The following is a 26,949-nucleotide window of genomic DNA, read 5'->3' on the forward strand; positions in this document are numbered from 1 at the left end:
AAGAGAATGAAACTTGACCACTATCTCACACCATACACAAAAATAAACTCCAAATGGATGAAAGACCTCGATGTGAGACAGGAATCCATCAAAATTCTAGAGGAGAACATAGGCAACAACCTCTACGACATTGGCCAAAGCAACCTTTTTTACGACACATCCCCAAAGGCAAGAGAAACAAAAGATAAAATGAATTTATGGGACTTCATCAAGATTAAAAGTTTCTGCACAGCCAAGGAAACAGTCAGAAAAACTAAGAGGCAGCCCACGGAATGGGAGAAGATATTTGCAAATGACACTACAGATAAAGGACTGGTATCCAAGATCTACAAAGAACTTCTCAAACTCAATACACGAGAAACAAATAAATCAAAAAATGGGCAGAAGATATGAACAGACACTTTTCCAATGAAGACATACAAATGGCTAACAGACACATGAAAAAATGTTCAAAATCATTAGCCATCAAGGAAATTCAAATCAAAACCACACTGAGATACCACCTTATGCCAGTTAGAATGGCAAAAATAGACAAGGCAAGAAACAACAATTGTTGGAGAGGATGTGGAGAAAGGGGATCCCTCCTACATTGTTGGTGGGAATGCAAGTTGGTACAGCCACTCTGGAAAACAGTGTGGAGGTCCCTTAAAAAGTTAAAAATTGAGCTACCCTATGATCCAGCCATTGCACTACTGGGTATTTACCCCAAAGATACAGACGTAGTGAAGAGAAGGGCCATATGCACCCCAATGTTCATAGCAGCAATGTCCACAATAGCTAAAGCGTGGAAGGAGCCGAGATGCCCTTCAACAGATGACTGGATTAAGAAGTTGTGGTCCATATATACAATGGAATATTACTCAGCTATCAGAAAGAACGAGTTCTCAACATTTGCTACAACATGGACGGCACTGGAGGAGATAATGCTAAGTGAAATAAGTCAAGCAGAGAAAGACAACTATCATATGATTTCTCTCATCTATGGAACATAAGAACTAGGATGATCGGTAGGGGAAGAAAGGGATAAAGAAAGGGGGGGTAATCAGAAGGGCGAATGAAACATGAGAGACTATGGACTATGAGAAACAAACTGAGGACTTCAGAGGGGAGGGGGGTGGGGGAATGGGATAGACCGGTGATGGGTAGTAAGGAGGGCACGTATTGCATGGTGCACTGGGTGTTATACGCAACTAATGAATCATCAAGCCTTACATCGGAAACTGGGGATGTACTGTATGGTGACTAACATAATATAATAAAAAATCATTAAAAAAAAAAGTTATGAAACTATCCCATCATAAAGAATCATAAAGAATCAAGAAAGTTAACTTTCCCTTTGAGTAAGGACAATTAGCAGACACAGGTGGCCTATGATCCCCTACCTCAGATCTTTAAAACACTGCAGCTCTTTGTTTCAATGGAGTTGAGTTTAATTTCCCATTGGCAATAATCTCAAATGAAGTCCTCCTACTTATTAACCTTTGGCACTTTTTTTTTTTTTTTTACTTTGACAGGAAACATTCACAGATAATATACAACTTGAGATATGCCATAAAGTATAGCTGAGTTGTTGGTTTAGCAAGGTATATAGCTTAGAATAAAAAAATCACATATATTTTATTAGTTAGTAGTAACTAGTTATGGGACGTCTCAATGCTTTACTAAGGTTTATCACTGAGAATTTTTTTTTTTTTAAAGATTTTATTTATTTATTTATTTGACAGAGAGAGACAGCCAGTGAGAGAGGGAACACAAGCAGGGGGAGTGGGAGAGAAAGAAGCAGGCTCCCAGCAGAGGAGCCTGACGTGGGGCTCGATCCCAGGACTCCGGGATCACGCCCTGAGCCGAAGGCAGACGCTTAACGACTGCGCCACCCAGGCGCCCCTGAGAATTTTTTTTTAAGTTTTTTTTTTTTTTTTTTTTTTTTTTAATGTGACAGAGAGATAGCCAGCAAGAGAGGGAACACAGCAGGGGGAGTGGGAGAGGAAGAAGGAGGCTCCCAGCAGAGGAGCCCGATGTGGGACTCGATCCCGGAACGCCGGGATCACGCCCTGAGCCGAAGGCAGATGCTTAACGACTGAACTACCCAGGCACCCCTATCACTGAGAATTTTTAAGTATTTCAAAGATTATGTAGAGAGACCAACTAAGAATCTTTTCAAAACCCTGCACTAATACAGAAATTCTATGGCACTGAAGTCTTATAAATGTTTCTAGGAAATTGATTTTCCTAGACAGCTAATTCTTTGCACATGGGGTGTTGGGGCGGGGGGAGGAGTTCCTGGCTTATAATTTAAAAAATATTACCTACAGTGGAACTGTTTTCTGAAGAACTCTTTGGGATATAGCATATGGACCAATGTACAAAGCCTATCTTTTCTACTAAGCATATGTAAAGTTACATAACTCTAACATCCAAATGGCTTTTAGGTAGCTATTAACACTCCTTTCTGAGACTAAAGTAGTAAGTTTTGTGAATCTATATAAAGAAAGCAACAGGCTTGGATGGAATCTACTGCTCAAACTCAGGTTATGTCATTACACTATTGATCTTGATGTATTCTGAAAAAGTTAACGTATTTTTAGTCAAGCAGAATGAGCTACAAATGGAATCCAGAGGTATATCCAAAATAACTATCTAAATTAACCTGCTTATTACTAGTGGAATGTTTTTCTTTATTTTTTTATAACCCAAATACATTTTAATTATAATTCAGAATTTATCAGTACGAATTAATAGAACTTAATTTCCTTAGTCAGATTTTGAGTATACTTTTACTGTACTTTTGAGTATAAAGTATAGTCACTTAGGCGCCAGAAAATATAGAATTTAGAAATCTTTTAACTCAATGAGGATGAAAAGAGTGAACAAATATCATTTTTCCAATTCTTCTGTTGTCAGAGGCTAATCGCTTGCTCCTCCATATACCTAATTGTGTACTTAGAAAATATCAATGCGGAAAGGAAAAGCAATGCAATTTGTCTCATCCAAATGCATCATATAAAATGACCAAGTGCTATTAAGTGCTAGAAATGTGTCTCAAAAGACTCTCCATGTCTGCATCATTTTGGGGTTGTTTGGAAGTTCAACCCTTTTAGCGAGAAGTATTGAAAGATAAATCTAGTTCTCAGCCCTTAATTCACCACTTACAGATGAGCCATTCTTATTTGAGAACATGTCTCCTGGTTTTGCTAGTTCTTAAAGAATGTTTCTGGCCTTCCTTAAGAGCGTACTAACTCTAATAAAATGAAAGACACAATTGCCCCCTACTCAGTTCTAAAAAGAGTGAATATATCATCCTTTGTAACAGTTAGAATTTGTTAAAAAGAATTCAATATGGGGCCTAAAAAAGATAATATCTACCATTCAATTTGAAATTCCTTTTGGAGAATAATAAAAATGATAGATATGCTATTTCACTGTGACTAGTCAGCCAATATTATTAGGAAGAGTATGATTTCTAAATATGCTGAACGTCTGATGATATGTGCTAGAGAGGAAAGGCACCTTTGTTCATTTGTAATGAATATTCCCTTGTCCATTCCCTACAACAATTAAGATTTTCTTTGGCTCTCCTGGAGGATGGGAAATTTGACCTGAAACATTAGCTATGATGATACTCCTAGAATTAATTAGGTGGCGGTACTTAAGATTGATTGGAGACAAGAAGACCAGTTGAGAGATTGGCTTGCCAATGTTCGAAGTAAATAAATAGTGTGATGGTAGGAAGAACAGAAAAAAAAAATTCAATTTTAGAGATTTTACAAAGGAAGTATGGTTAGGTCATTGAGGTTGAATTTGCAGACTTTAGTAATGTACATTGAGCTTCCAATTTGAGAGCTCATCTATTTCAAGTTCTAAGTGTGCTATGGACTGAACTGTGTCCACCCAAATTCATATGTTAAAACTCTAACTGACCCTGTGTGTACTATTTGGAGATAGGGTCTTTACGAGATAATTACAATTAAGTAGCATAAAGATAGGACCCTAATCTAATAGGATTGGTGTTTTTATAAGAAGAAGAAGATAGAGAGATCTCTCCATGTATATGCATCTAAGGCCATATGAAGACAGTAAGAAGGCAGCTGTCAACAAGCTGGGAAGAGAGCTCTCACCAAAAACCAAATCAGCCGGCACCTTAATCTTGGACTTCTCAACCTCCAGAACCATAAGAAAATAATTATCTGTTGTTTAAGCCATTCAGTCTGTAGTATTTTGTTACAGCAGCTAGAGCAGACTAATACAGAGTAGAAATCACAGATTTTTACTGAAATCTTGTCACTATCACTTGTACAGAAAGGCTGAGTTCCTTCTCAGTTGACATATTTTTGCCTTCATGAAAAGGCATTTGTTACTACAGTAGTGCTTGACTTTAGGCGACGTAATTTAAAGTGACTTCATTAAATGGGTGACGGGTATTAAGGAGGGCACTTGCTGTGAGAAGCACTGGGAGTTACATGTCAGTGATGAATCACTAAATTCTCCCCCTGGAACCAATATTACACTATATATTAGCTAAATAGAATTTAAATTAAAACTTGAAATAAACAACAAATAAAAAAATAAAGTGACTTCAAAATTTTCTAAGCGGGTTCCAAGAATCAAGTTCAGATTTCTAAAACACTCAAATTGTCTGTAAGCTGTTTTGTGTACAGATAGATTCCTGGGGAGGTAGTCTGTGTTTTTCTGCATACTAACGAAGGAGTGTAGCACAAAAACTGAATTCAAGGTGGCATAGACACTGTGTAGAGCTACATGGAAGGTTCTCTAAAGTCATGTTTGAGGCATTCACAATCAAAATAAGTGATTCAGGGAAAATGTCATCTAAATTAAATGTTTTAAATGAACATTGATGGTAACTAAGCCTGACAGAAAGGCCTTTCCTGTGCTTGTTTTTTTTCATGAAATCACTACCTAGTTTCCTTTGCTAATATTCTTCTCAACGGTATTTACTGTTATCTAATAGGGGATATAGTTTGTTTATGCATTTTCTTCATATTTTTCTCTACTTACTGATATCTAAGCACCATGAGGGCAGAGTTTTTAATTCAATGTGTCCACTGCCATTTCCACACTGCCTAAAATAGTACTTTCCTCTAGCAGGTGTTTTACAAGTATTGGCTTAGTAAATGAATGAAGAAATGTCAATATTTGAATGTGTACTGCTTGTAACCATATCGATCTCTGTCTTAACTATTTCCAACACATTCCCTTTTCTTTCTAAAAATGTACTTTCTATGTTGATTTATCTGAATATTGCTATTCTAAAATTCACTTGGACAATTTATATGTAGCCTAATAAATGAGTAGATTTTAGCAGAAGAGACTGGCCCGCATTAGAATGTAAATCAAAACTAGGATTCATTATTTTAAATTGAAAAAAAAAAGTTTGGTTCTATTTGTCTTATATAGAGTTGAAGTCATGTGTCTTTCTTATATTTCATTCTTTCATTTCATCACACAAAAATGAGGATATGTGATGCTAAATGAGAACATTTTATTGACTTCACATCTCAAGAAGAAATAAAAGCCAATGTAACTTGGTTATATGTAATGAGACGCTACGCGTGGGGAAGTTAAATCAAAAGTTGGGATGATATCCAAAACATATCTCTTTAGATTTATGAAATATTCCTTGGTATCTGCATTTGAGTATCAGTGTTTCTGCTGTTCTAGAAGTTCAAACTACTTGAATCAAGATACCATATTTTCTTAGTCAGTTTGGGCTGCTGTAACAAAGTCCCATAGACTGGGAGGCTTATAAACAACAGAACTTTGTTTCTCACAGTTCTGGAGGCTAGAAGTACAAGATTAGAGCAGCAGCATGGTTGAGATCTGCTGAGAGGCCTCTTCCAGGATTCAGACTGCTGACTTCTTGGAGTATCCCCGCATGGTGGAGAAGACAGAGAGGAAACAAGCCCTCTCATGACTTTTTAAGGGCACTGATCCCACTCATGGGGAGCTCTACCTTCATGACCTCAACTAATCCGAATTACCTCTCAAAGGCCCCTCCCCCCAATACCATCACTTTGGGGGGTAGGATTTCAACATATGCATTTTGGGGAAACATAAACATTCAGTTCATAATATATATTTTATAATTCTAACTACCTGGATCTCCCTTCCCATGTAACAGATTTCCATCTCTCTACCCACTTTATGGAAGAGGAGTGTTCTTTTTTGTTTCTTCAGGTGTTTTTGGATTGAGAAAAAAAAAATGCAACTGTTAACTTCTGCCAGATGTTTAAGCAGATTTCATGGGAATGTTAAGGTGAATTAAAAGCAAAATTCTGGATATAGATTATAATCCAAATAATATTCTTATTCTCAGAGAGGAAAACAACAGCCTTCCTTTAAGTTTTGACATCTTTTTTTTGCCAATAGTTTGAATGAGAAAACAGTAAAAAAGGAAAATTATGACAGCTGCAAAACATATACCAAGAAAAAAATAACCTAAAATATAAAACAGAAGAAAATGTAAAGGTACATGGGTTTATGTGTAAAGCAGACAGAGGAAAAGTGACTGTGATAAGCTTATTTAATCAAGACCATGAAAGATATAAATACACTGTATCTCAAAACAGATTCATGTGCTTTGTAGTAGAGTGATCTTCGACTGATGTGATCTTTGACCATCAAAGTTTGCTGTTGAATTCCTCTAGGGAAGAAAGGGGAGAAAGCTAACTACAGGATTTAAATAGTACCTGCTGTCAGCAGAACAAATGAGCTATTCTGATACTGCACGAGCCCAGGAAGGAATGGATAACAAAACCTTTTTTTAGGAGGCTATCTTCATAGGAAGAGTGGGTAGAATGGAAATAGACAGTATTCAAATTGTTAACCAAATACTTCAGATTTTAACAAAGCTATAGACACATTTGTTTGTCTTGACTTTTTGGCTATAAAAAAATTAATGTGACAGCATGATTTTATCATATGGTAGGCTGGTACATAAATACAAATACAGGTCCAACTCTGTAAGTTGTGATCAATTATAAATGGCTGCAATACTTGCAGTTCTGCTCCCTGAATATGGACTGACCTTGTGCCTTGCTTTATCAATGCAGCAAAAGCAACATCATGCAAGTTCTGAGCCTGGGCCTCAAGAGATTTTGCACTTTTGCATCCTCACTCATGGAATTCTGTGTTAAGCTGGCCTTATGGCAGATGAGACACATGCGGAACATAAGGGAAACTGTTCCAATGAGCCATCTTAGACCAACCAGTACCTACTCAGCCTGATGGGTGAACAACAACATATGAACTAGACCAGCTGAGATCACCCCAGATTAGAAAAACCATCCAGCTAAGCCCAATCCAAACTGCAGAACCACACACTTGTGAGCTAAGTTTTAGAGTAGTTTGTACCACAGCAAAAACTAACTGATACACAGAGTAGATGGAAGTGCTTAAAAAGGAGTGTAAAACAGAATTTTAAGCTAATTTAATTAGACGAATAGAATATCTTTCTCGGAGTAAAGAGGAATAGTTAACTTTGAAATGATAAAAAAAATAGATAACTATAAAAAGCTAGAATGCATCAGGTTTGGTTAGGTTTGAATGTAGTGTTTCTCTCCTTTGTTTTTTATTACGATAGTTTCTGAGTTCCTTTTTAGAGAAGCAAGCAACAATCTCGCTTTAATTGCCATCAAAATTGCCATGTGAATGTTTTTGAAGTCAAAAGTTTTAAAAGTTGGAATGCTGGAATACAGTTAATAAAAATTTTCTTCTTCTTCCAATACTGCTCTAATATCTCCGTACCATTTCTGTTCCTCACTCTCTGGAACAAATTGAATTGGGATACCAAGGCAAAACTACACCTGGCTTTTCATTTTGGCTTTTCTTCATTGATGAATAGAGGGTTATGAAGTCAGAAATATAAGCCCATTTCCTTCTAAGATTTCATTAAAGATAAGATATTAGAGAGATTGAAGGATATTTTGCTGGCTTACCACATCATCTACTTCCAACCATCAGAAATGAAAGACAATAAAATAATGCAAAAGAACTCAGGCCTTATCAACCACAGAGTCATTTAGAATTTTTGTGATTGCTCTTTGATTCTAAATGATTATTGCTAAACTTCGCCAAACTGGGAAGATTAAAAGATTCATTGGGGTTTGTATAAGTACAAAACCATAAATACTCAAGCAAGTAGATACTGCGCAAGCAGGTTAAGCTGAGAGAGGAACGATGAGGAGGCTCAGAATTCAGAAATAAGAACCATACAGTGTTTTCTTCATATATCTGGATCTGTTAAAAGTTAAAACACGAGATTAATTGTGGGCACAGGAAGACTTCCCATCTGTCATCTGAATGTGAAAAGAAGTCACTTGAAATGCAAAGAGCGTTCTTTTCTACACAGTGACTAAAGGCAGGACTGAACTATCTAAATTCCTTCATAGTAGTAATCCTTATGTCTAGTTCAAACTGAAGGAGAAAATAGATGCTTCCTGTGTCTCTCCTCACTGAGGCCCCCTAAAAATAAAAACTAGCAGAACAAAAAGTGGGCTGTAAACTCAACAATGCGGAGAAAAAGTATGCAGTTAGCACAATCAAGAGATTTCCAAACAGGTTTCTAGGAGAATACTAGAAGTGAATCAAAGAGGCTTACTGAGTAAAATAAGCAGAAAAAGGCACAGCTTAGAATATGCTACAGAAGCTGGTACAGCCACTCTGAAAACAGTATGGAGGTTCCTCAAGATGTTAAAAATAGAGCTACCCTATGACCCAGCAATTGCACTCCTAGGTATTTACCCCAAAGATACAGATACAGTGAAAAGAAGGAGCACATGTGCCCCGATGCTCATAGCAGCAATGTCCACAACAGCCAAACTGTGGAAGGAGCCGAGATGCCCTTCAACAGACAAATGGATAAAGAAGATGTGGTTCATATATACAATGGAATATCACTCAGCCATCAGAAAGGATGAACACCCACCATTCGCACTGACATGGATGGAACTGGAGGGGATTATGCCAGGTGAAGTAAGTCAAGCAGAGAAAGACAATTATCATATGGTTTCACCATATGTGGAACATAAGGAATAGCATGGAGGACCATAGGGGAAGGGAGGGAAATCTGAAGGGGAAGAATTCAGAGAGGGAGAAGAACCATGAGAGACTATGGACCCCAGGAAACAGACTGGGGGTTTCAGAGGGGAGGGGGTTGGGGGGAGGGGGGTAAGAGAGTGATGGGTATTAAGGAGGGCATGTGTTGTGATAAACACTGGGTGTTATATGTAAATAATGAATCTTTGAACACTACATCAAAAACTAATGATGCACTATACAGTAGCTAACTGAACAAAATTTAAAAAAAATGAATATGCTGCAGAGAGATACAGGGGATACAAAGTCAGTGAGAGCCAATCTGGAGATGATCTAGAAGGAGACTGGGAGAATATATACATAAACATCACAGCAGTTGGCATTCCCCTGCTCTGTGACATCCTGGAGGCCTCGAAGAAGGTTTTCTGAGATCCTCAGCTCCTGCCATTCGTGCCCTTATGGAATTTCCTCTCCTTCGGTGTGGGCCAAACTTCCAGCAGCCATGATGGAATGTCATTTCCAAGGTTAGGTTATAAAAAGTCTCCCATCCCAGATGAGCTCTCTTCCATTCTTGCTTGGTCTCTCTTTCTCTCAGATCACTTGCTCCGGAGGAAGTGAGCTGCTAACATGAGGAAGCCCTGTGCCTACATGTGAGAAAACACAGCCTGTGCATAGCCACATGGTAAACTTTTAAGTGAACATAAAAGTGGATGCCCACTCTCCTCCAGTCAAAGGTTCAAATGAGACTGCTGTCTTGGTCAACAGTTAGACATCAGCTTTATGAGAGACCTTGAGCCAGTGGCACCCAGATATTCTTCACACAGATTCATCTAAGCTACAGAAACTTTGAGATAGAAAATGCTTATTAGGGGCGCCTGGGTGGCTCAGTGGTTAAGCGTCTGCCTTCGGCTCAGGGCATGATCCCGGTGTTCTGGGATCGAGCCCCACATCGGGCTCCTCCACTGGGAGCCTGCTTCTCCTTCCTCTCCCACTCCCCCTGCTTGTGTTCCCTCTCTCGCTGGCTGTCTCTCTCTGTCAAATAAATAAATAAAATCTTAAAAAAAAAAAAAGGAAAGATAATGCTTATTAAGTTGCTAATTATGGGGATAACTTATTACAAAGGAATAGATTATTTATTTATTTATTTATTTAGGGGGAAGGGGCAGAGGGAGAGAGAGAAAATCTTAAGCAGGCCCTAGGCCCAGTGCAGAGCCCAAGGCAGGGCTCCATCTCACAACCCTGAGATCATGACCTGAGTCAAAATTAACAGACGCTTAAACTATGAGCCACCAGGCACCCTGACACAGGAATAGATTATTAATATAACCACCTAAAATATAGAACAAAGTAGCTTTTTTACCCCAAAGCAGAAACAAACTAACAAATGAAAATCCAGACCATTCTCTTGAAAGCAAAGAAATGGTGTAAGGAAACGTCAAGGTCTTACTGTGGATGTTCTCTTCATTCTGGCATTAAGATCAGTGTCTTCCACCTCCAAAGAAAAGTCTGCCTCTTACACACTTTGCCCAGTTAACCTGAGTAGGGTCTCCTGTCACACTTCAGAACACTTCGAGAACAGAAAGACCAGACAGGAGATCTCAGGATCAGGGAGAGGAGGAAGGAGGGTTTGATAGAACTGAAAGTATGATTTAAAGTGGGAATTTAGGGGCACCTGGGGAGCTCAGTCAGTTAAGCGTCTGCCTTTGGCTCAGGTCATGATCCCAGAGTCCTGGGATCAAGCCCTACATCCGGCTCCCTGCCCATCAGGGAGCCTGCTTCTCCTTCTCCTCTTTGCTCATGCTCTCTCTCAATATTTCTTTCACTATCTCTGTCTCTCCCTCTCAAATAAATAAACAAACGAACAAATAAAATCTCTTAAAAAAAATAAAATAGAGTGGGAATTTAGGGTGATGATACAACAAAGGCAAGGAAAGCCATGCAAGAAAAAAAGAAAAAAAAATATTGAGGAACTCCTAGAAAAATGAAACTCTGAAGACGAGTCCAAACACGAAACAAATAAAATGCTTCAGTTTGCAGCAATTGATAGAATGGAAGAGAATCCATTTGACCTTGATTCTGGGAATGTCCCCCCTTGAGCAGTCCAGGTAATGTGATATTGGACTCACAAGAAAAGAAATGTAATCTTAATGCAGAACTGAGACTGGCATCTAATGCTATTTATGTAGTAATGATAACCTAAATGTTCTTTTTTGCTTTTCCACTTCAAACTCCTCATAGATAAAATATGGGAGACTTGGCTGTGGTTGTCAAACAGAATGCTAACATTAACATCGCTAGAAATACTATGAGATGGTGAGATGTGGGAAAGTCGAGGGAAAGGAAAGGAATACAATGTCTTCATCTTAATAATGTGGACATTCAAAAGATATTGTCATAAACTAACAGAATGAGATATGGAGATGTACATATATTACTTAAAGTGAAAAAAAAATAACTAACCTTTGTATATAGTTCAGAAGAGAAGAAGGAAAGAAAAAGGAAGGGATTAAAGCCAGGAGCTAACCCTCAGTTATTATACTGGAAATTGTACAAATATAGTATAAAAGGGTTAAATAAATAAATGGAAGTATACTATTTAGAGATGGGACATTAATTACTGAAAGAATTATGAAAAGATATCATCTCTGGGGAATAAGACGAGAAGTGGGGAGGGGATGGATGGCGGACTGTTGCTCTTCATATGTACTATATTCTAAAACACATTGATTTGTTTTCATGTGCTCGTATTACCTTAATGAAAATAATTTACCAATTACCCTTACTTGTTTTGCATACATACAACAAAGCATAAAAGTGAATTTTGCCAGCATCCTGCTATTAGCTTCCAAAATAGTGTAAAAGAGCAGGTTATAATTAATGTTATTATTTGCAATTTCAGGTACCACCCATTTAAATATATTGTAGTTTCAAGTAACCCACACAGCAGGAATAAATTCCTTTGACATTTCCTAGGCTTTGTCTAGATTTGTCTGTCATCAGGAATTCACTCCACTTCCCAAACTTCATTTAAGTCTTTGTGTCCAATTAGTGTTATGCCAGCAGGCTCTAATCTCTTCTTTACTTATCTAGATCTTTGTACTTGGTTCTCATTTTAAATTGCCTATGAAAATATCACAGTTTTTACAAGCTTAAACTTGGCAATGACTATTTTTTTCAAAACATTATACAGATGGTCCTTGACTTATGATTGTTTGACTTCTGATTTTTTGGCTCTGTGATGTTGCAAAAGTGATATGCATTCAGTACAAACTGTACTTTGAATTGTGGGCTTTTCCTGGGACAGTGCTATGTGGTAGGATACTCCTTGTGATGCTGGGCAGTGGCAAAGAGCCGGAGCTCCCAGCCAGCCATGCGATCTTGAGGGTCAACAACCCATACGTTCTGTTCCCATACAACCATTCTGCTTTACACTTTCAGTACAGTATTCAATAAACTACGAGCAAAATCGTATTTTATTGTAAAATAGGTTTTGTGCTAGATGATTCTGACTAACTCCAGGCCAGGTGTTGTTCTGAGCACATTAAGGTAGGCTAGGCTAAGCTATCAGGTTTGGTGGGTTAGGTGTATTTTTTTATTTAAAGATTTTATTTATTTGAAGGAGAGAGACACTGAGAGGGAACACGAGAGGGGAGAGGGTCAGAAAGAGAAGCAGACTCCCCTCTGAGCAGGGAGCCTGATGTGGGACTCGGTTCTGGGACGCAGGGATCATGACCTGAGCTGAAGGCAGTCACTCAACCAACTGAGCCACCCAGATGCTCGGGTTAGGTGTATTCAATGCATTTTTGATCGAGGATATTCTCGACTTGCCAGGACATCCTGACAAACCCATCGTAAGTTGAGGAAGATTTGTACACTTTCCCCAGATCTATCTGGTTTCCAGCAATAGTTAACATCCACGTATCAAGACTGTGATGAGCTTTCCTTGAAATACTGCCAAGGGTCTCTGGTGCAAACTGGATCTGTAATGGGTCTCATCTTATCAAACTTCCTTACTGCCCTCCAAATATTTTCACCTATTTGTTACTCATCAAAGTTGGGTAGGGATATCAAAAGTCAGACAAACTACTTGGAAATGTGAATTCCTGGCTCTTGAGATAGTCCATATTCCAAGATATGAGCAATATGACTGGCTCACCACGGACAACAACGGGAGAGGTCAGCCTTCTGTACAGACAATAAGAGGTGCTTTGCTGTGGAAAAATTAAAAACAATAATAAATCTGACTAAAAGTCAACCTACTTGTTGTCATTATGATGTGTCAGCAATTCTAAATTACGCCAATAACAAATATTCCCCCAAAGAGGGATCATTAGCACTGCCCCCACCTAGGTAAAACATAATAATCTAAAAATGATACCCCACTAATACCTGGAAAACGGTTTTACTCCTGATATTCTGTAACCTGGTAGACAAAACTGTACTGTTGTGTACCCTACTCCTTTCCATCTGAGGAATAACTACAAGAGCTTCCTTTCTGGATTGATGTGAATGTCAATAATACAAACGGAAATGAGAATTGTGCCCCTATAAATCACATCCATATCTTTCTCTTAAATAAATATATATACAATTTTTAAAAACCCAACAAACAGCATTTTAATACCATTTCTTTACTTTGCATATGAAGGAAACGATTTCATTTATTCCCTTCTTATGTGTACCATCTTCATTCTCTACAAATATTGATCAATCCAGAAAAACTCAAGACTAGGCAATATACAGTATTTATCCCAGCACTGGAATATGCACTCTGTGTGACCATTAATTTCTTTATTCAAAAACTGCTTAGTAAGCGTCCACTTTGCATCAGGCACCAAGTGAGGTGCTAAGTATGCACAGATGAATAAAGCACAGATCTGGGGTTGAAGGCACTTGTCCAAAAGATAACTGAAGTAAAGGTTATACGCCCTGGTAGGTAGATTATTTATCTATTTATTTGAATGTCTAATAACCTCTCTCCAAAGTGCTATGAAAACAGGAAATGCATTCTGTTTAGGGTTGTTTGGAAAAGCTTCAAGTGAAATGCACGGCCTAAAATTGTGTACCATCTAGATAAGCAAAGCTTGAGAACTTTACAAATGCAGAGTCCATTTTAATAAGACCACAGGTATAGTCATAGTACAGGAAAAAAGGAGGAAATAGGTACATACCTGTAAAAGGAGGCAACACATGCAAAAGACTGAAAGTGGGAACTTGGATTTTGTGTTTAGAGAAGTTGAATTTTATGTTGGTTTATTGTTAACACAGAAATGACAAACTTTAGACTAAGTGCTTTATACATGGTTTTTTTTTTTCCTTTTCTGAATAAAGTTCCCAAACAATATAGAATGGAAAGCCACAATGAAAAGAGTCTATAAGATAATGAGGCAATTAAATAGAACAGGCACAACTTTAGTCACAAATGTCATTAAACCTGTATCTGAAACCACAAGGAAAATTCTTACTTTGGACAGTAGAAAGCGATCAGTTCATAACAGAAAAAGTAGGTCATTTGGCTGCTCTGTGATGGCTTATTTTCCTTTATGTTAAGATGGGTTGCCACGTTGACTGTGTCTAGAATTATTACTAATGGCCAGTTAATGCTGTGTATGGAAAAGTCGGGGTTAGGAATGTCACCACAAAATTTGAAAGAATCTTGATGAACCTTTCTCATTTCTGATATATGGGCATTAGAACCAGAAAACTTCCCTTCAATGGAATATAGAGATTTTCTATTTTCTTCTAAAAGAAATTGATACTCCTTTAGATCCATGAACACAAGTAACTACACTATTCTGTAGCTGTGCACGCAAGCTTTTGATACGTATTCAGGGATAGCTGCTGTAGAAATAAACTTAGAGGTGTAGAAAATATGAAAATAAATTTCCCTCAAGTGTTCCATTTACTGCTGAATTTTAAAAGCTGGGCTATATTTAGAGGAGACCTCGTAAGAGCAAGTATAATGTGGTACAGCAGAGAGAGACTCCTCACGTGGTTAGCCCACCAGGCTTACAGACTTGATAGTACAACGTATTTGTTACCTAGATACCCAAATTCAGGCCCATTTCTCTTCTTTGAAATTTGGGTCATCATGTGTGAAAATACAGCACCTAAAAGAGGGTCTAGCACATGGAAGGAAGAAAGAAAAAAAAAAAGAGGAGGGAGGGGAGAAGGAAAAAGAGGGGTGGCAGCTTGGGGACAAGGGTACTAAGCCAGATGCTGCGTTAAACCTGGCTTAGGCAAGTGTAGCTGATTCTCCCAAGGAATCTGTCATCAAGATAAACATGATTACTGTTGGCTCATATTTTATTCCAACATTGTAACGGACAGTTCTGGGGCCTCCTCAACCCTGTATTTATTCCATGTAAAGATGAAGAGGATTCAGCTTCCCTTATGCCACTTAGGGGGAGTCTCTAGATCCCATGTGACTGGGAAAATCCTCAAAGAGCACAAAAGGGGCCAGGCCACCATCTACCCTATCAAATCTACGGACTGGATGATCTATTTTAGAAGAAGGTTTCCCAAGAATGTGAGTAATTCCAGAGCCAGGGTAGTGTCTAGCACATTGCCAACACCTCAGGGCATGTGAAGTAATACAAGTGTGTTGCTTCAATATGCTTGTTATTAAAAAGGGATGAAAATATCTTCCCTCCTTTAAATTTGTTTCTGAGTTTCAATTATGTTGGTGATGCTGCTAATAATAGTCTATGCATCAGTGATGTACAAAAGCTTTGCTATTGTTGAGTTAGGGCACTTGATAATTTATGTACGGATTCACTGATTATTTAAATATTTGAAAAATGGTTCTAGTTATAAAACCCTAAATCACTACATACCTCACCCTCATGCTTAAGAACATAATACCTTGAAAAGTGCATTTTATATGTTAGGTATACAAAAGATATTTGCTAATTTATAATCTTAAGTAGAAGCACTGTAGATTTTTAGGGAACATACACCATCGTCAAAATATATATAGACACACATAAACATACACTGCTATGTTTCATTTTGTTTAATTACCATTTAGAATGTTTACCGGAGAAACCGTTGGTTAATATTGGTGCTGTCTGTTAGAGATCTTCTATAAAGAGAACAGTGATGATGAGAATACAGTGGGATCTGTTTTGTAAGTGCTGTATCAAGGCAGATGAATTAGCTAAATCTTCTCTTGAGGTTCCAGCCTAATGATATTACTATATTTTTTACTGTTAGGTAAATTTTCAGTGATGCCAAAAGATAAGAAAATCTAATATTGGTTCTAGAAATTATCATAGAGTTTTAAATTTAATCTTGACAGTAGTTTATTGAACAAAGCTTACTGTTTTATATTTATCATGAAAGAAAAAAGATAAGCACCATTAACACACATACACATGTATACAAACAACATACACACACAATTATCCTTTTTTTTAATGCTTTGATGATTTGCTTTCTCCTTCCCCTCAATGAAAATTATTACTACGTATAATAGAGGAATAAATCAACAGGTATTATACAAATACCTGTGTACTCAAAAACCAGAAGTTCACATAATATAATGGCACAAATTATTTACAATACTGATCAAAACTAAAATAAGAAAATAAGGTTGTATTCTTGCTACTTTGACATTAACTAATTGTTTAATCAAAATATATTATTTTTTCCTACAACTGAGACTAGAAATATTAGAAAAGGTGCCAACCTTACCAGTGCTTTAGGAGAAAATACTGAAATTACTGCCACATTTGAAGTTTTAGATACAAAGTCTTGTCATCCTATTTCTCCAATGCTAATAAAGATTATATCAAAAGAGATTATATCAAGAATCCCCAAACTAGGTTAGTCTAACTCACAGCTGGAAGTGCTTGATATTTTTCTTACCCAAGTTGAAAAAAGGAGTATATCATGAATTTTTAAGCTCCTTAATCAAAACATGTTATCAAGGACAGCTACAGAAATCATATTTGCAAGATTCGGTACCATACTCTGAATTAGCTTCTGAGAATAGCTGGGAAACAGTTACAGGAAATTTCTGGGCTGTTCAGTCAACAAGAATCTGAAGTCACTGTTGTTGCGGTGGGTGGTGGTGGTGGTGGGATGTTGAGTAAAATAGTGCAGGGTATGGAGATTAGTGGGTAGTTTTTCAATGTACAGTGTCCAGCTTTCATGGCGTTCTCTCCCTAACTGCCAATGACACCTCTCCCCCGGAATGATCTGTCCTTCCCCATCCCAGACACATGTTCTAGAGGAATGGTGCTGCCTCCCTGTGGAGAACACCTCATTCAAGAAAGAATTCTGCTCTGTACATGCCAAACAACTGATGCTTTCACTTAGAAACATCAGTTAAGAGCTATTTCTTTTTTCTTTTTGTCAGAACTATGTCTTCAAGGGCAGAGAAAATAGCTTCACAGGTAAGAAAGATGCTTTAATTTATACTTCATACCTGAGGCATGTTTTCCACACAAAAGTACCATGTATGTAATGGTTACATGTGTTAGATACTTTTTTATTTCTTTATATTTTAGGATGAACCATATGAAATTTCCATTTTTTTTGTAATAAAAAATTGTCAAGTAGCAGTAATTCTATATAGGGCATATAGTACATTGGCTCACTTAATTCTCACCATAAGTTTATGAAGCCATAATCCCCATTTTATAGGTGGGAAACAGGTATTAAGAGGCTATATAACTTGTCCAGAGTCCCACAACCAGCACGTGGGGAAAGTAAGGCTGAGATTTAGACAGGCATTCTGGCTTCCAGAGTTGATGCCCTTGACCACTATGCAACACTGCCCCCTAACAGCCAACACTGGTGTTGCCTCTTCAGACTGTCCCTTCCCACTATGCAGAATCAGACTGCGAGAAACTGCAGAGTATGAAGAAGGGAGTAGGAAGGTGAAGAAAGGAAGGGCTTTCCATGCTGAATTGTAGGGAGCTGACAATTCTGATTCCATCTTTAGCACTCTATCTTGTTCACACCTGCTCACTCACTCCCCTGGGGCCACATGTTCCAGGACCCCTTGGAAATTAATTTGCACACCTTACAAATACCCACCAAGGCCAGAATGGAGGGCGGTTTGCTTTGACCCTCCATAAATTTGTTAAAGATAACATGATCTCTCCCCTTCCTGACACACTGAAGATCTAATTAGATGTTAGGTGTCAATTAGATGCATGCAAGTCCTTTGAGGTATAGACAAACCCTGTGATCTCACTACAAGGCCCTTGTGCATGTCCCCGCGCTATAGAATTGGTGGTCTAAGGTCCAGACTAGTGGGGACTAACTGCACAGCTGGCTCGTCCTCCAGCGGATCCCCCTGTTAGTAAACTATCCTGATTACAATTCTGTGTAAACTGTGTAGAGTGGCCTGCTTTGTTTTTCAGTCTCACAGGGCCTACTCAGATTGGGAGATGCTTTACTGTCTCTCCCCCACCTTCCAACACGAGGACATAGAGGTGTGAAATGCATGACCTCTAGAGGTCACCGTGAGTCATTAGTCAGAAGGTGAGGTGATGGAAGGGTAAGGAGGAGAGTGGAGGAGATAAACCTTCTAGTAAGGCAGCCAGGAGGATAGCTGTGAAGGATGGGTCCCGATCATCATCCCAAGGAAGCTGCCCTTTACCCTAAAAGCCTGGATGTATTAAAGAAAGTAATATCATGACCGTATTTCAGTTTTTGAAGGCACAAACTGACTCTTGTGTGGAGATCACATGGAACTAGTTAAGACTATGAGAAGATAGGAAGTAATAAGATGCTGAACAGAAGCCATATTTAAGGGCAGAGGACAAGATCACCTCAAAATACTCTGAAAATAAGCTAGCTGCATAACCTTGGGTAAGTTATATAGTTTCTCAATTTTCTCACACGGAGAATAACAGTAATAATACCAAGCCATACTCTGAGTTTTCATCTCTTCCTCATACATATATATATATCCTAGAATTTGATTGTACTTTTTAAAAAGTATTTATTTATTTATTTATTTATTTATTTATTTGAGAGAACAGAGAGAGAGAGAGCATGCATAAGCTTGAGCAGAGGGAGGAGTGCAGGGGAAGGGAGACGGAGGGGAAAGAATCTCAAGCAGATTCTGAGCCAAGTGTGGAGAGCCCGATGCAGGTCGATCCCACGACCCTGAAATCACCACCAGAGCTGAAACCGAGAGTCAGACGCTTGACCCAGGTGCCTCTGATTATACTTCTGATTTAATTAACAAGACGCTTATTAGTCTTGTGTCCATAGGACCACACACGGCAAGTAGGCACAGTTCCCTCGTGGTTCTGACCTTGCAGGACAGAATGGTCCCATCCCTGCAGAACCTTTGGGCCAGAGCCTGTTCCCTTGGACCTGGCCAGGTCCCTAGGTGGGGGGTGCGCCTCTTTGTGACTCTGAGTGAGGAAGGGGGGGTGGTGTTAAGAAGGATTGGGGTTTGCCTTATAGGTGGCTTGAGCCACACCTCCTCCTGAGTCTGGGGCCTGGAGCACTCAAGTGTTTCTCACCGCAGGACTCCTCTGCCAGCCTACAGAATTCCCAAGATCCTGAGGGATGGGGCTCCTTCTGTAAAGAGTGGTCTTGGCAGCAGTGCTTGTGGCCTGTTTCTACCATCCTCTGAGCTGCCCAACGCTCAGCGGACCCCAGCCCGTCCTGCCCCGCTCCTCCCTGAGGGCCTGCACTTACTGCCTCCACATACCTGAAGCCCCGCTGCATATCCTGAGTGCCCCCACTGCGCTTTGTCTTCCTGGGAGCCCCACGCTGCACCCACCTGGACCAGGTCTTAGACTAAGGGCATTCCTCATTTAAAAAAGAAAAGAAAAGAAAAAGATAAATCTTGGTGTCACTTTTGTTCTAATTTCCTAAAACAGCAGCTAGTTGTCACTAACACTCTCCACACAGGGTATGATCCCGCTGGATCTAAGAATAAGTCTGAATTTTAACATGCTACTGTTCTCTTATAACTGATGCCTCTATCCCTAATAATCTATGCATGTTAGTCCAAAAGGATTGCCATTTAATGCCCACCCACCCCCAATACAAGCATCCCCTCTCTTCTGCCTTTTTCTTCTACGTGCTATCATCCTGTGTATGATGTGTTCTAATGTTTATGTCCATCTTTAACTAAAATGTAAGCTTTATGCAGAAAAGCCTAATTTTGTTCAGTGCTCTATTTCCAAGTCTGAAGAAGACTGCCTGGTATACAGCAATTGCTCAGCAAACATGCGTGAAGTGAATGGGTGGATGGATGGATGGGTAGATGGATATATTTGTTTAGAACTAGCTGTGTCGGACGATGTCTCAAAACCAAGGTTATGTCCACCAACAGGACACCTTTTTATCTAGTAAAAATTCCAGGTCCTAAAGAAAATGCACCAAGCAGAAGAGCTTTCTTAAAAAAATTCTTTAAAATGTATATATCCTGACACTTTTGCTCACCAGCAATGAGGGGGGAAAACACCTAAGTAGCAGTTGCTTACCTACATTTAAAATTACGATGAATTACCCTCTTCGTACCTGGCACCATCAGTTTCAGGAGACTACGCTTTATATTTTTAAATCTACACCCAAGTGTTTTTCTTTCCAATATGCACTAAAATTTGCTGTAAAAATGTACATTATGTGAATTCAGCAGAATGACTGGACTAGCAAAAATAAAATTAATTATTCATGTCACCAGTATGTTTAAAATGCAGAATGGTTATCAGGAACACACATAATTATAAGTAATGCTATTATTTTTTTATAATGAAGCCACAGCTGAGGTTAATTCATATTTTTAATAAAAAAATAAAATTTTGTTTTTGAAGCTACAAAGTGCATTTTGTTAGTTTTAAATATTTTTTCATGGAAATATGTGTGCACTCTGCTTACATTTTTCAAACAAATAGTATTAATTTTTCATGAGCATCTCCAATGCTGCCAGGAAACAATAGCAGTGTCCAATATATTCAAATACTCTTTTCTTGCATGAACACTAGTTGGGTTTCTTTTGGGAACATTCCGTAGGAATCAGATGCTATTCAGTAGGACACTGCATATGTGAAATACACATGTCTCTGACAACCTCTCAATGCTTTTAAATGCTCAACAGTTCCTTTTCTTGAGTGGGTTTGCCATGTCCACTCTGGAAAAAGCCTAATAGAACCACAGACTTGCTCCAGTACGTTTCACTCATATTTACTGATTCTGCCCTACTCTGTAATTTCTTACTAGGAAAAACAGAATCTCTTAAAGCCTTATTCGCTCTCCTTTCTCAAGATTTTTGAAATAAGATAAAAAGAAGATGAAAAAGGTTATGGATTCTCAAAAACCAGGTAAGGATACCAGAGGCAGTTACTGTTCTGAATGCAAAGGACAAGGCTTCACTATTTATTATTTTTATGAAGTATGGTTTTTTGGGGTTTTTTTGCAAAGACGGATTTTATGTATGATGTAAGAAGAAAGTACAATAGGTAGACCAAAATGGAATGCTTTGAAAACTCAAAAAGGGACAGTATTTATAATCACAGTGGTACACCAGGGGTACACAAGAACTATATAGACCAACAGAGACGCACGGCCGTCCTGTGTGAAAGTCAAGGGTGAAATCTATGCTTTGACATAATCATCAGAAGACATAATGAAGAACATCATCACTAGTATCAAGGAAATTACAGAGCTGAGTCCAATTCCAGAGATTCCTAGTTAACCCACTTAGAGAAGTAGTAAAGCCAAAGTGTAGCCACGGTAACCAACCTATCCAAGCCGCACAACAAGGTAAGTGGTTGTGGTGAGAGTGGAAACGTCTCGTGATCGACTGTGTGCTTTCCATTCTCTTGCATTCCCTCTAAGGAAAAGGCATTTCTAGGGACCCATATGCTGCTCTACAGTGTGTATGTAGCTTGTAAAACAGTCTTGAAGAAAAGAACCAAAAGATTGCAAAGTGCCGTACAGAACTAGAACAGAATAAATGTTACAATTTTGATCTTAAAAGGAATAGCAAGCTTCACTTTCCTTTCTCTACAGACTGCAACCAAAGGGAGTGAACGTTTCCCTTTGCAAGGCTCGCTTACTTTTACTCATTTATGTGGAGCTATATATGATCATAAGACATTGCCAGATTATTCAGAAGAGGGAACACTCAGAAGCCAGAAATCTTGCATGACACTCCTGTCCCTCATCCCAAGAAGCTCTCAGCATCCCGAGAAATTTTACTAGCAATTATTTGCAAATATTTGCTTTCTGAGAGTAGCCTTGGAGAAAGTTTTTCTTTTTCTCTCTCTCTCTCCCTTTCTTTAAGATCTTAAACACCAGTGTGCATTTCAATGTACATTCCCCTGGTTTGGAAAGCTTCTCTTTTTTAAGATGAGCAGGTCTTATGAAAACATTTAGGTATTAAATATCTAAGTAAAACAAATTTTATGAACTTTACATAATGCCCATAAAAAGGTATAATTTTAAAAAGTACCATTGATATTGTTATATTCACATTTTTAAGAGCCATTTACTCAGAAGAGTTGGCAAATGTCCTCATTATTTCAAGATATAAATCATGTCTTTCTAAAGTAAACATCAGTCTGAAATTTGATCATCATGCAGAAGAAAAACTTGTTTTAAAAGCATATTTACTTTTAAGTAGGAAAGTAAACAGGATCCTATGGGACAACATTTTGATAAATACTCTTTTTATAAAAATTCTCTGACTCTGTAAAAAAATGAAAATACATTTCTCCCCTACCACTTGCCCTGCAAGCAGGATGGCTGAACAAACCTCATCTCATCTATTTGAAATGAATCCAATTTAATTTTGTTTGACCAAAAATCTGTTTCCATAGTTCTAAAACATGCAATCTCCTCAAGGTACATTGCCATTGTAGCTTAAGTGCTCAGTGTTATCACTGAAGAAAATACACTTTGATTGAGAAAACAGTCCAGTATGGCTTTTGAAAAATAAAATGACCCCTCTTGGTACACAATTTAGTAAGGGAGTTGATAAAAGCAGGCAGATTCAGCCACTACAGACAGGGTTTGAGGGAAGATGCTTCATCCAGTCTGCAAAAATGGGTCAAAGGTTACAGTCCTGGAATTAGCATTACAAATCCCTCTCTATATTTTAAACTTCCAAGACTTTGACAAGTCCAACAAACAATTTAAATTCTACATCTATCAGTGATCTCTTCATAGTTGAAGGACACTTTAAAAATCAATTGTGAGGTAAAAAGAATTTGCAATAAGTTACTCTGTTAATCAAAAATAAATAATTTGCTTTCTTCTTTAGTAGTTTTTTTTTCCATATATGCATACCTTATTACCTGAAGTCACATACATATCATTATAAAAGATCATTTTGAAACCTGTTGGTCCAACCTGAAAACACTGTTGCCACAATTGATTATTTGCGGCATATTAGTTCAAATTATTTAATTGCTGTTATTGGTCTGTTAAAAATCTAAAGATTTAAAATATTTATTTTTTAATGAACCTAGTAATCTTTTATTTAAGTCAATACCTCCTCAAATGAACCAAATAATCACTAATTGATTAGATCATTTACTTCCATAAACCACTGCTGTCTTTAAACATGTAATAGCTTATAATAAAAGAGACTCTTTTCATTGGAAATTAATGGGTGGTTAACTGTTTTCCTCTTATATTAATTAATACTATAAAATGCGTAACTTCTTATTTTTTCATTTCTAGGTATTGAGCTTGCAAATGCAATAGCTATTTTGCACGTTTTCTCAAAAAATAGAATTTCTTAATATATAGCAGTTACTAATTGATAAACTACATCCTAGGAAAGGTTGGTAAGGCTTTCCTTATTTTGGGGTACATCTGGTTTACCTAAGAACTTAGGCAATTGTAATTTCATTAATGATGAAATAAGACTACTAAGAAAATTCTCTGATTATTTCAAATTTTACTCCCAGGAACATTTCCAACTCTGATTGTCCTACAGTGTCCTCTTAGGAAATATTTTACGTAAAAGAAATAGTCTATCGATTACTATGCGTTTCATTTTCCTATATCGAATCCACCTTAATAATTTATTTATTGTTAAATAAACCATAAAATAACAGCCATAATAAAAATCATTAATGAAATATCAGTAAAGTATATCAAATGGAGCTGACGGATATGCATAAATCTGTCTAAAGTTCTAAAGTCACAAGTCTTTATCCAAGGGACTAAGTGTTATTATTAAAAATCTTATTAACTGAAACAAGAGAGAGAAAATCAACAGAAAGATTATACTATGAGCACACATTTCTACTAAAATGTATATTCCATAAGGACAAGTGTTTTTGTTCATTGTTGCTAATACATCCCCAGTGTCCGGGACAATGTATGGCACCTGTAGAATGATCAATAAATGTGCATTGATGAACACCCAGTGAGACAGCTCATTTTACTTTGTGGCCAAATGCAAATCAAAAATAAAGGGGGCGGGGCGGTGGAGTGAGAGAGAGAAAGGAAGAAAGGAAGAAAGGAAGGAAGGGAGGGAGGGAGAAAGAATAGTGCATATAGGCACATAATATGCAATACTACATTTATGAATTTACAGATATCTCTGTAAATTTTGAACATCTCTCTTCTCCTAAGATATTTTCTCCCTGTTCTGTTCTTCCCACTCCTTCTTATTGAAAGTAAAAATCAGAATCTGTTTTTTTTCTTTCTCTGGTAAATATATGTTAATTAGTAGATAGGGTGCTAATACGAACAGAATTCACCCTTCTACTCTCTTTCCAAATTTGACACTTAGATCTGTCTCAAACACTTGAAATAAAAGAAATGTAAAATAATTGTTGTCATTCTTGTTTCTTTAGAGTACAGTCTTCTAGAAGTTAGGATCATGTATTTGGAAAAAGCTTTATATGGCATCTACCAGATACACTCAGTCACTATTAAAAATGAAACAAAGAAAGTAATTTAGACCTAGGAAAACACACAAGTCTGAAAGACATCACAACAAAATATATACAAAGGCTATAGAAATGCCTTTAGGGATCTAGTGGCATTTCACAGTATGTCTATAGGATTCTATTAGTGTTCTCTGAGGCAGGTGGTTTGTTTGGGGTTTTTTTTTTTTTTTTTCTTATTCTTCACGGATGCACTGCCAGTTCCTGACACAGTATGCAATCACTAAGTATACCTTGACTGCATTAATATACTTCCAAGTTATAAAATTTTGGCATTTCAAAATTCTAGTTTACAAAACTTTTAGATGTAAGACATAAGTTCATTGAAGTGAATTCTAGGTGAGAGCAGTTAATCACATGTAATACAAAAAAGGCCTTCAGATAAACTAATAGTGCATTTTTCTCATAGACAGTGTGGGGGCCTAGGGATAGTGATTATGTTGAATTAAAGTTACCAAAACAGTCAGTGCAAGAGGAACACCCTGATGCTCGTTTGCCTTCAGAAAGCAGAAAATAAATCTTCCGTATTAAAGGTGTCCTCCTGTACCAGGAGGTAAAGAGACATCCATATCGCCAGACATTGGAAATGAAGAGCTGAGAAGGCTCTATAAATAAACTTAGCTACATTTACTAATTTATTATCCCAGCCCAAATCCTATTTAGAATTCCTTACTAATTGAAGCTTCCAAACTTAAGATTTCTTTGCCTTTAAATTTCTTACAGATATCTGTTTCTTTGTCTAAAAAGTATAAATGCTGACTGCCTTGGTCATTTCTTTGGGTCTCAATTTTATTATTGAGACTGTGCACATGTAATCAAACTTTGGGGGTTTCTTCCCCCCTTTTAATCGGCTTCATGCCAATTTCATTCTTAGACCAGCCAGAAGGAACTTGAAGGATAGAATAAAAATTTCCCCCCTCAACAACAGTAAAAGAGTAGCCCTATCATTCACCATTAGAACCACATGCTTATCAATTCAAAATTCTGAACACTTCAAAATACAATAGAAATTTGTATGCAACTTCTCTTCAAATTTGTTTTATTTTATTTTGATTATGTGCTGAGCTTGAACAAACAAGGCCTTTCAAGTACTTCACTAATTTACTTGTTTATGTAACTTAAGAAGTGAAAACCCTGTGTAATTAGCAGGCAGTCCCCTCAGCTTGGGCTACACCAAGGTTATTAATCAAGACTACCAGGTAGCAGCTAACAAACAAACACAAATCAGCAAATCTCAAATCAACAGTATATACACATTTTACATTCAAATGGAGCACATTATACTAAGCAAGGCTCAAAGCCATGGCACCTGAGATCAGAAACAGTCCCATTTTAGAAAAGACACATATGCAGAAAAGCCTACTTTCATCACCACAGTTCCAAAACAAAGGAATGAAATCCACATACTCACCTGGCTGATGGGTTCTTTCGTAGGGGGCTTTCCTCTTCTGGCTGTGCTAGTAGCTAGGGTTGTGGTGGTCTCCATAATTGATGTGGACATCTCTGACTGCATGGCAGTGGCTGTCGACTCAGTTGTCATTGAGGAAGGCACTTCACCAACAAGTCTCACATTTCCCACTATGACGATGTTGGCATCATTTTCGGCTGCCATATTCAGAACTTTCAAGCCATTGTAGTAAAGCCCAGAGAGCTGGCCCTGGAAGGGCTGGCCCTGCTCTTTCCCGCCAATTATTATGGTTGCTTGGCTATTGAAGATTGTGAGCTGACGCCCTGTAAAAATAATATTACATACATGCAAAAATGTTGATTGTGAACTCTACATTCTACAAAGGATGATAAAACAGATCTTTCATGGGGTGGATAATGAGAGCAATAAACTATAAGAGAGGCATTTGACTCATAATTCATTGCTTATAAATGAGGTGTCCATGAAATGCATAATCATTGGCAAATACTTGTAAATTCTCAACTTATTGTAAATGTAGTGCTTTTGCTAAAAGACCAATCAAAGATACATGTTATAAATCAATTTTTAGTGGATCCCTTTTCCCTC

The 26,949-nt window shown here is 37.8% G+C and overlaps 1 protein-coding gene across 3 annotated transcripts in view; it reads right to left on the minus strand.

Annotated features, from left to right (window-relative positions):
• LOC113245852 (neurexin-1-beta) overlaps positions 1-26,949 on the minus strand; it is an 819,012-nt gene that overhangs the window by 106,004 nt on the left and 686,059 nt on the right. For all 3 annotated transcript variants that reach the window (XM_044378176.3, XM_044378172.3, XM_044378170.3), the window contains one exon: positions 26,347-26,666. In XM_044378176.3, coding sequence (XP_044234111.1) covers positions 26,347-26,666 — 320 coding nt within the window. The remainder of the gene's footprint in view (positions 1-26,346; positions 26,667-26,949) is intronic.

The sequence above is a fragment of the Ursus arctos genome, unplaced genomic scaffold (genome assembly GCF_023065955.2).
Source record: "Ursus arctos isolate Adak ecotype North America unplaced genomic scaffold, UrsArc2.0 scaffold_8, whole genome shotgun sequence".
Taxonomy (NCBI): Eukaryota; Metazoa; Chordata; class Mammalia; order Carnivora; family Ursidae; genus Ursus; species Ursus arctos.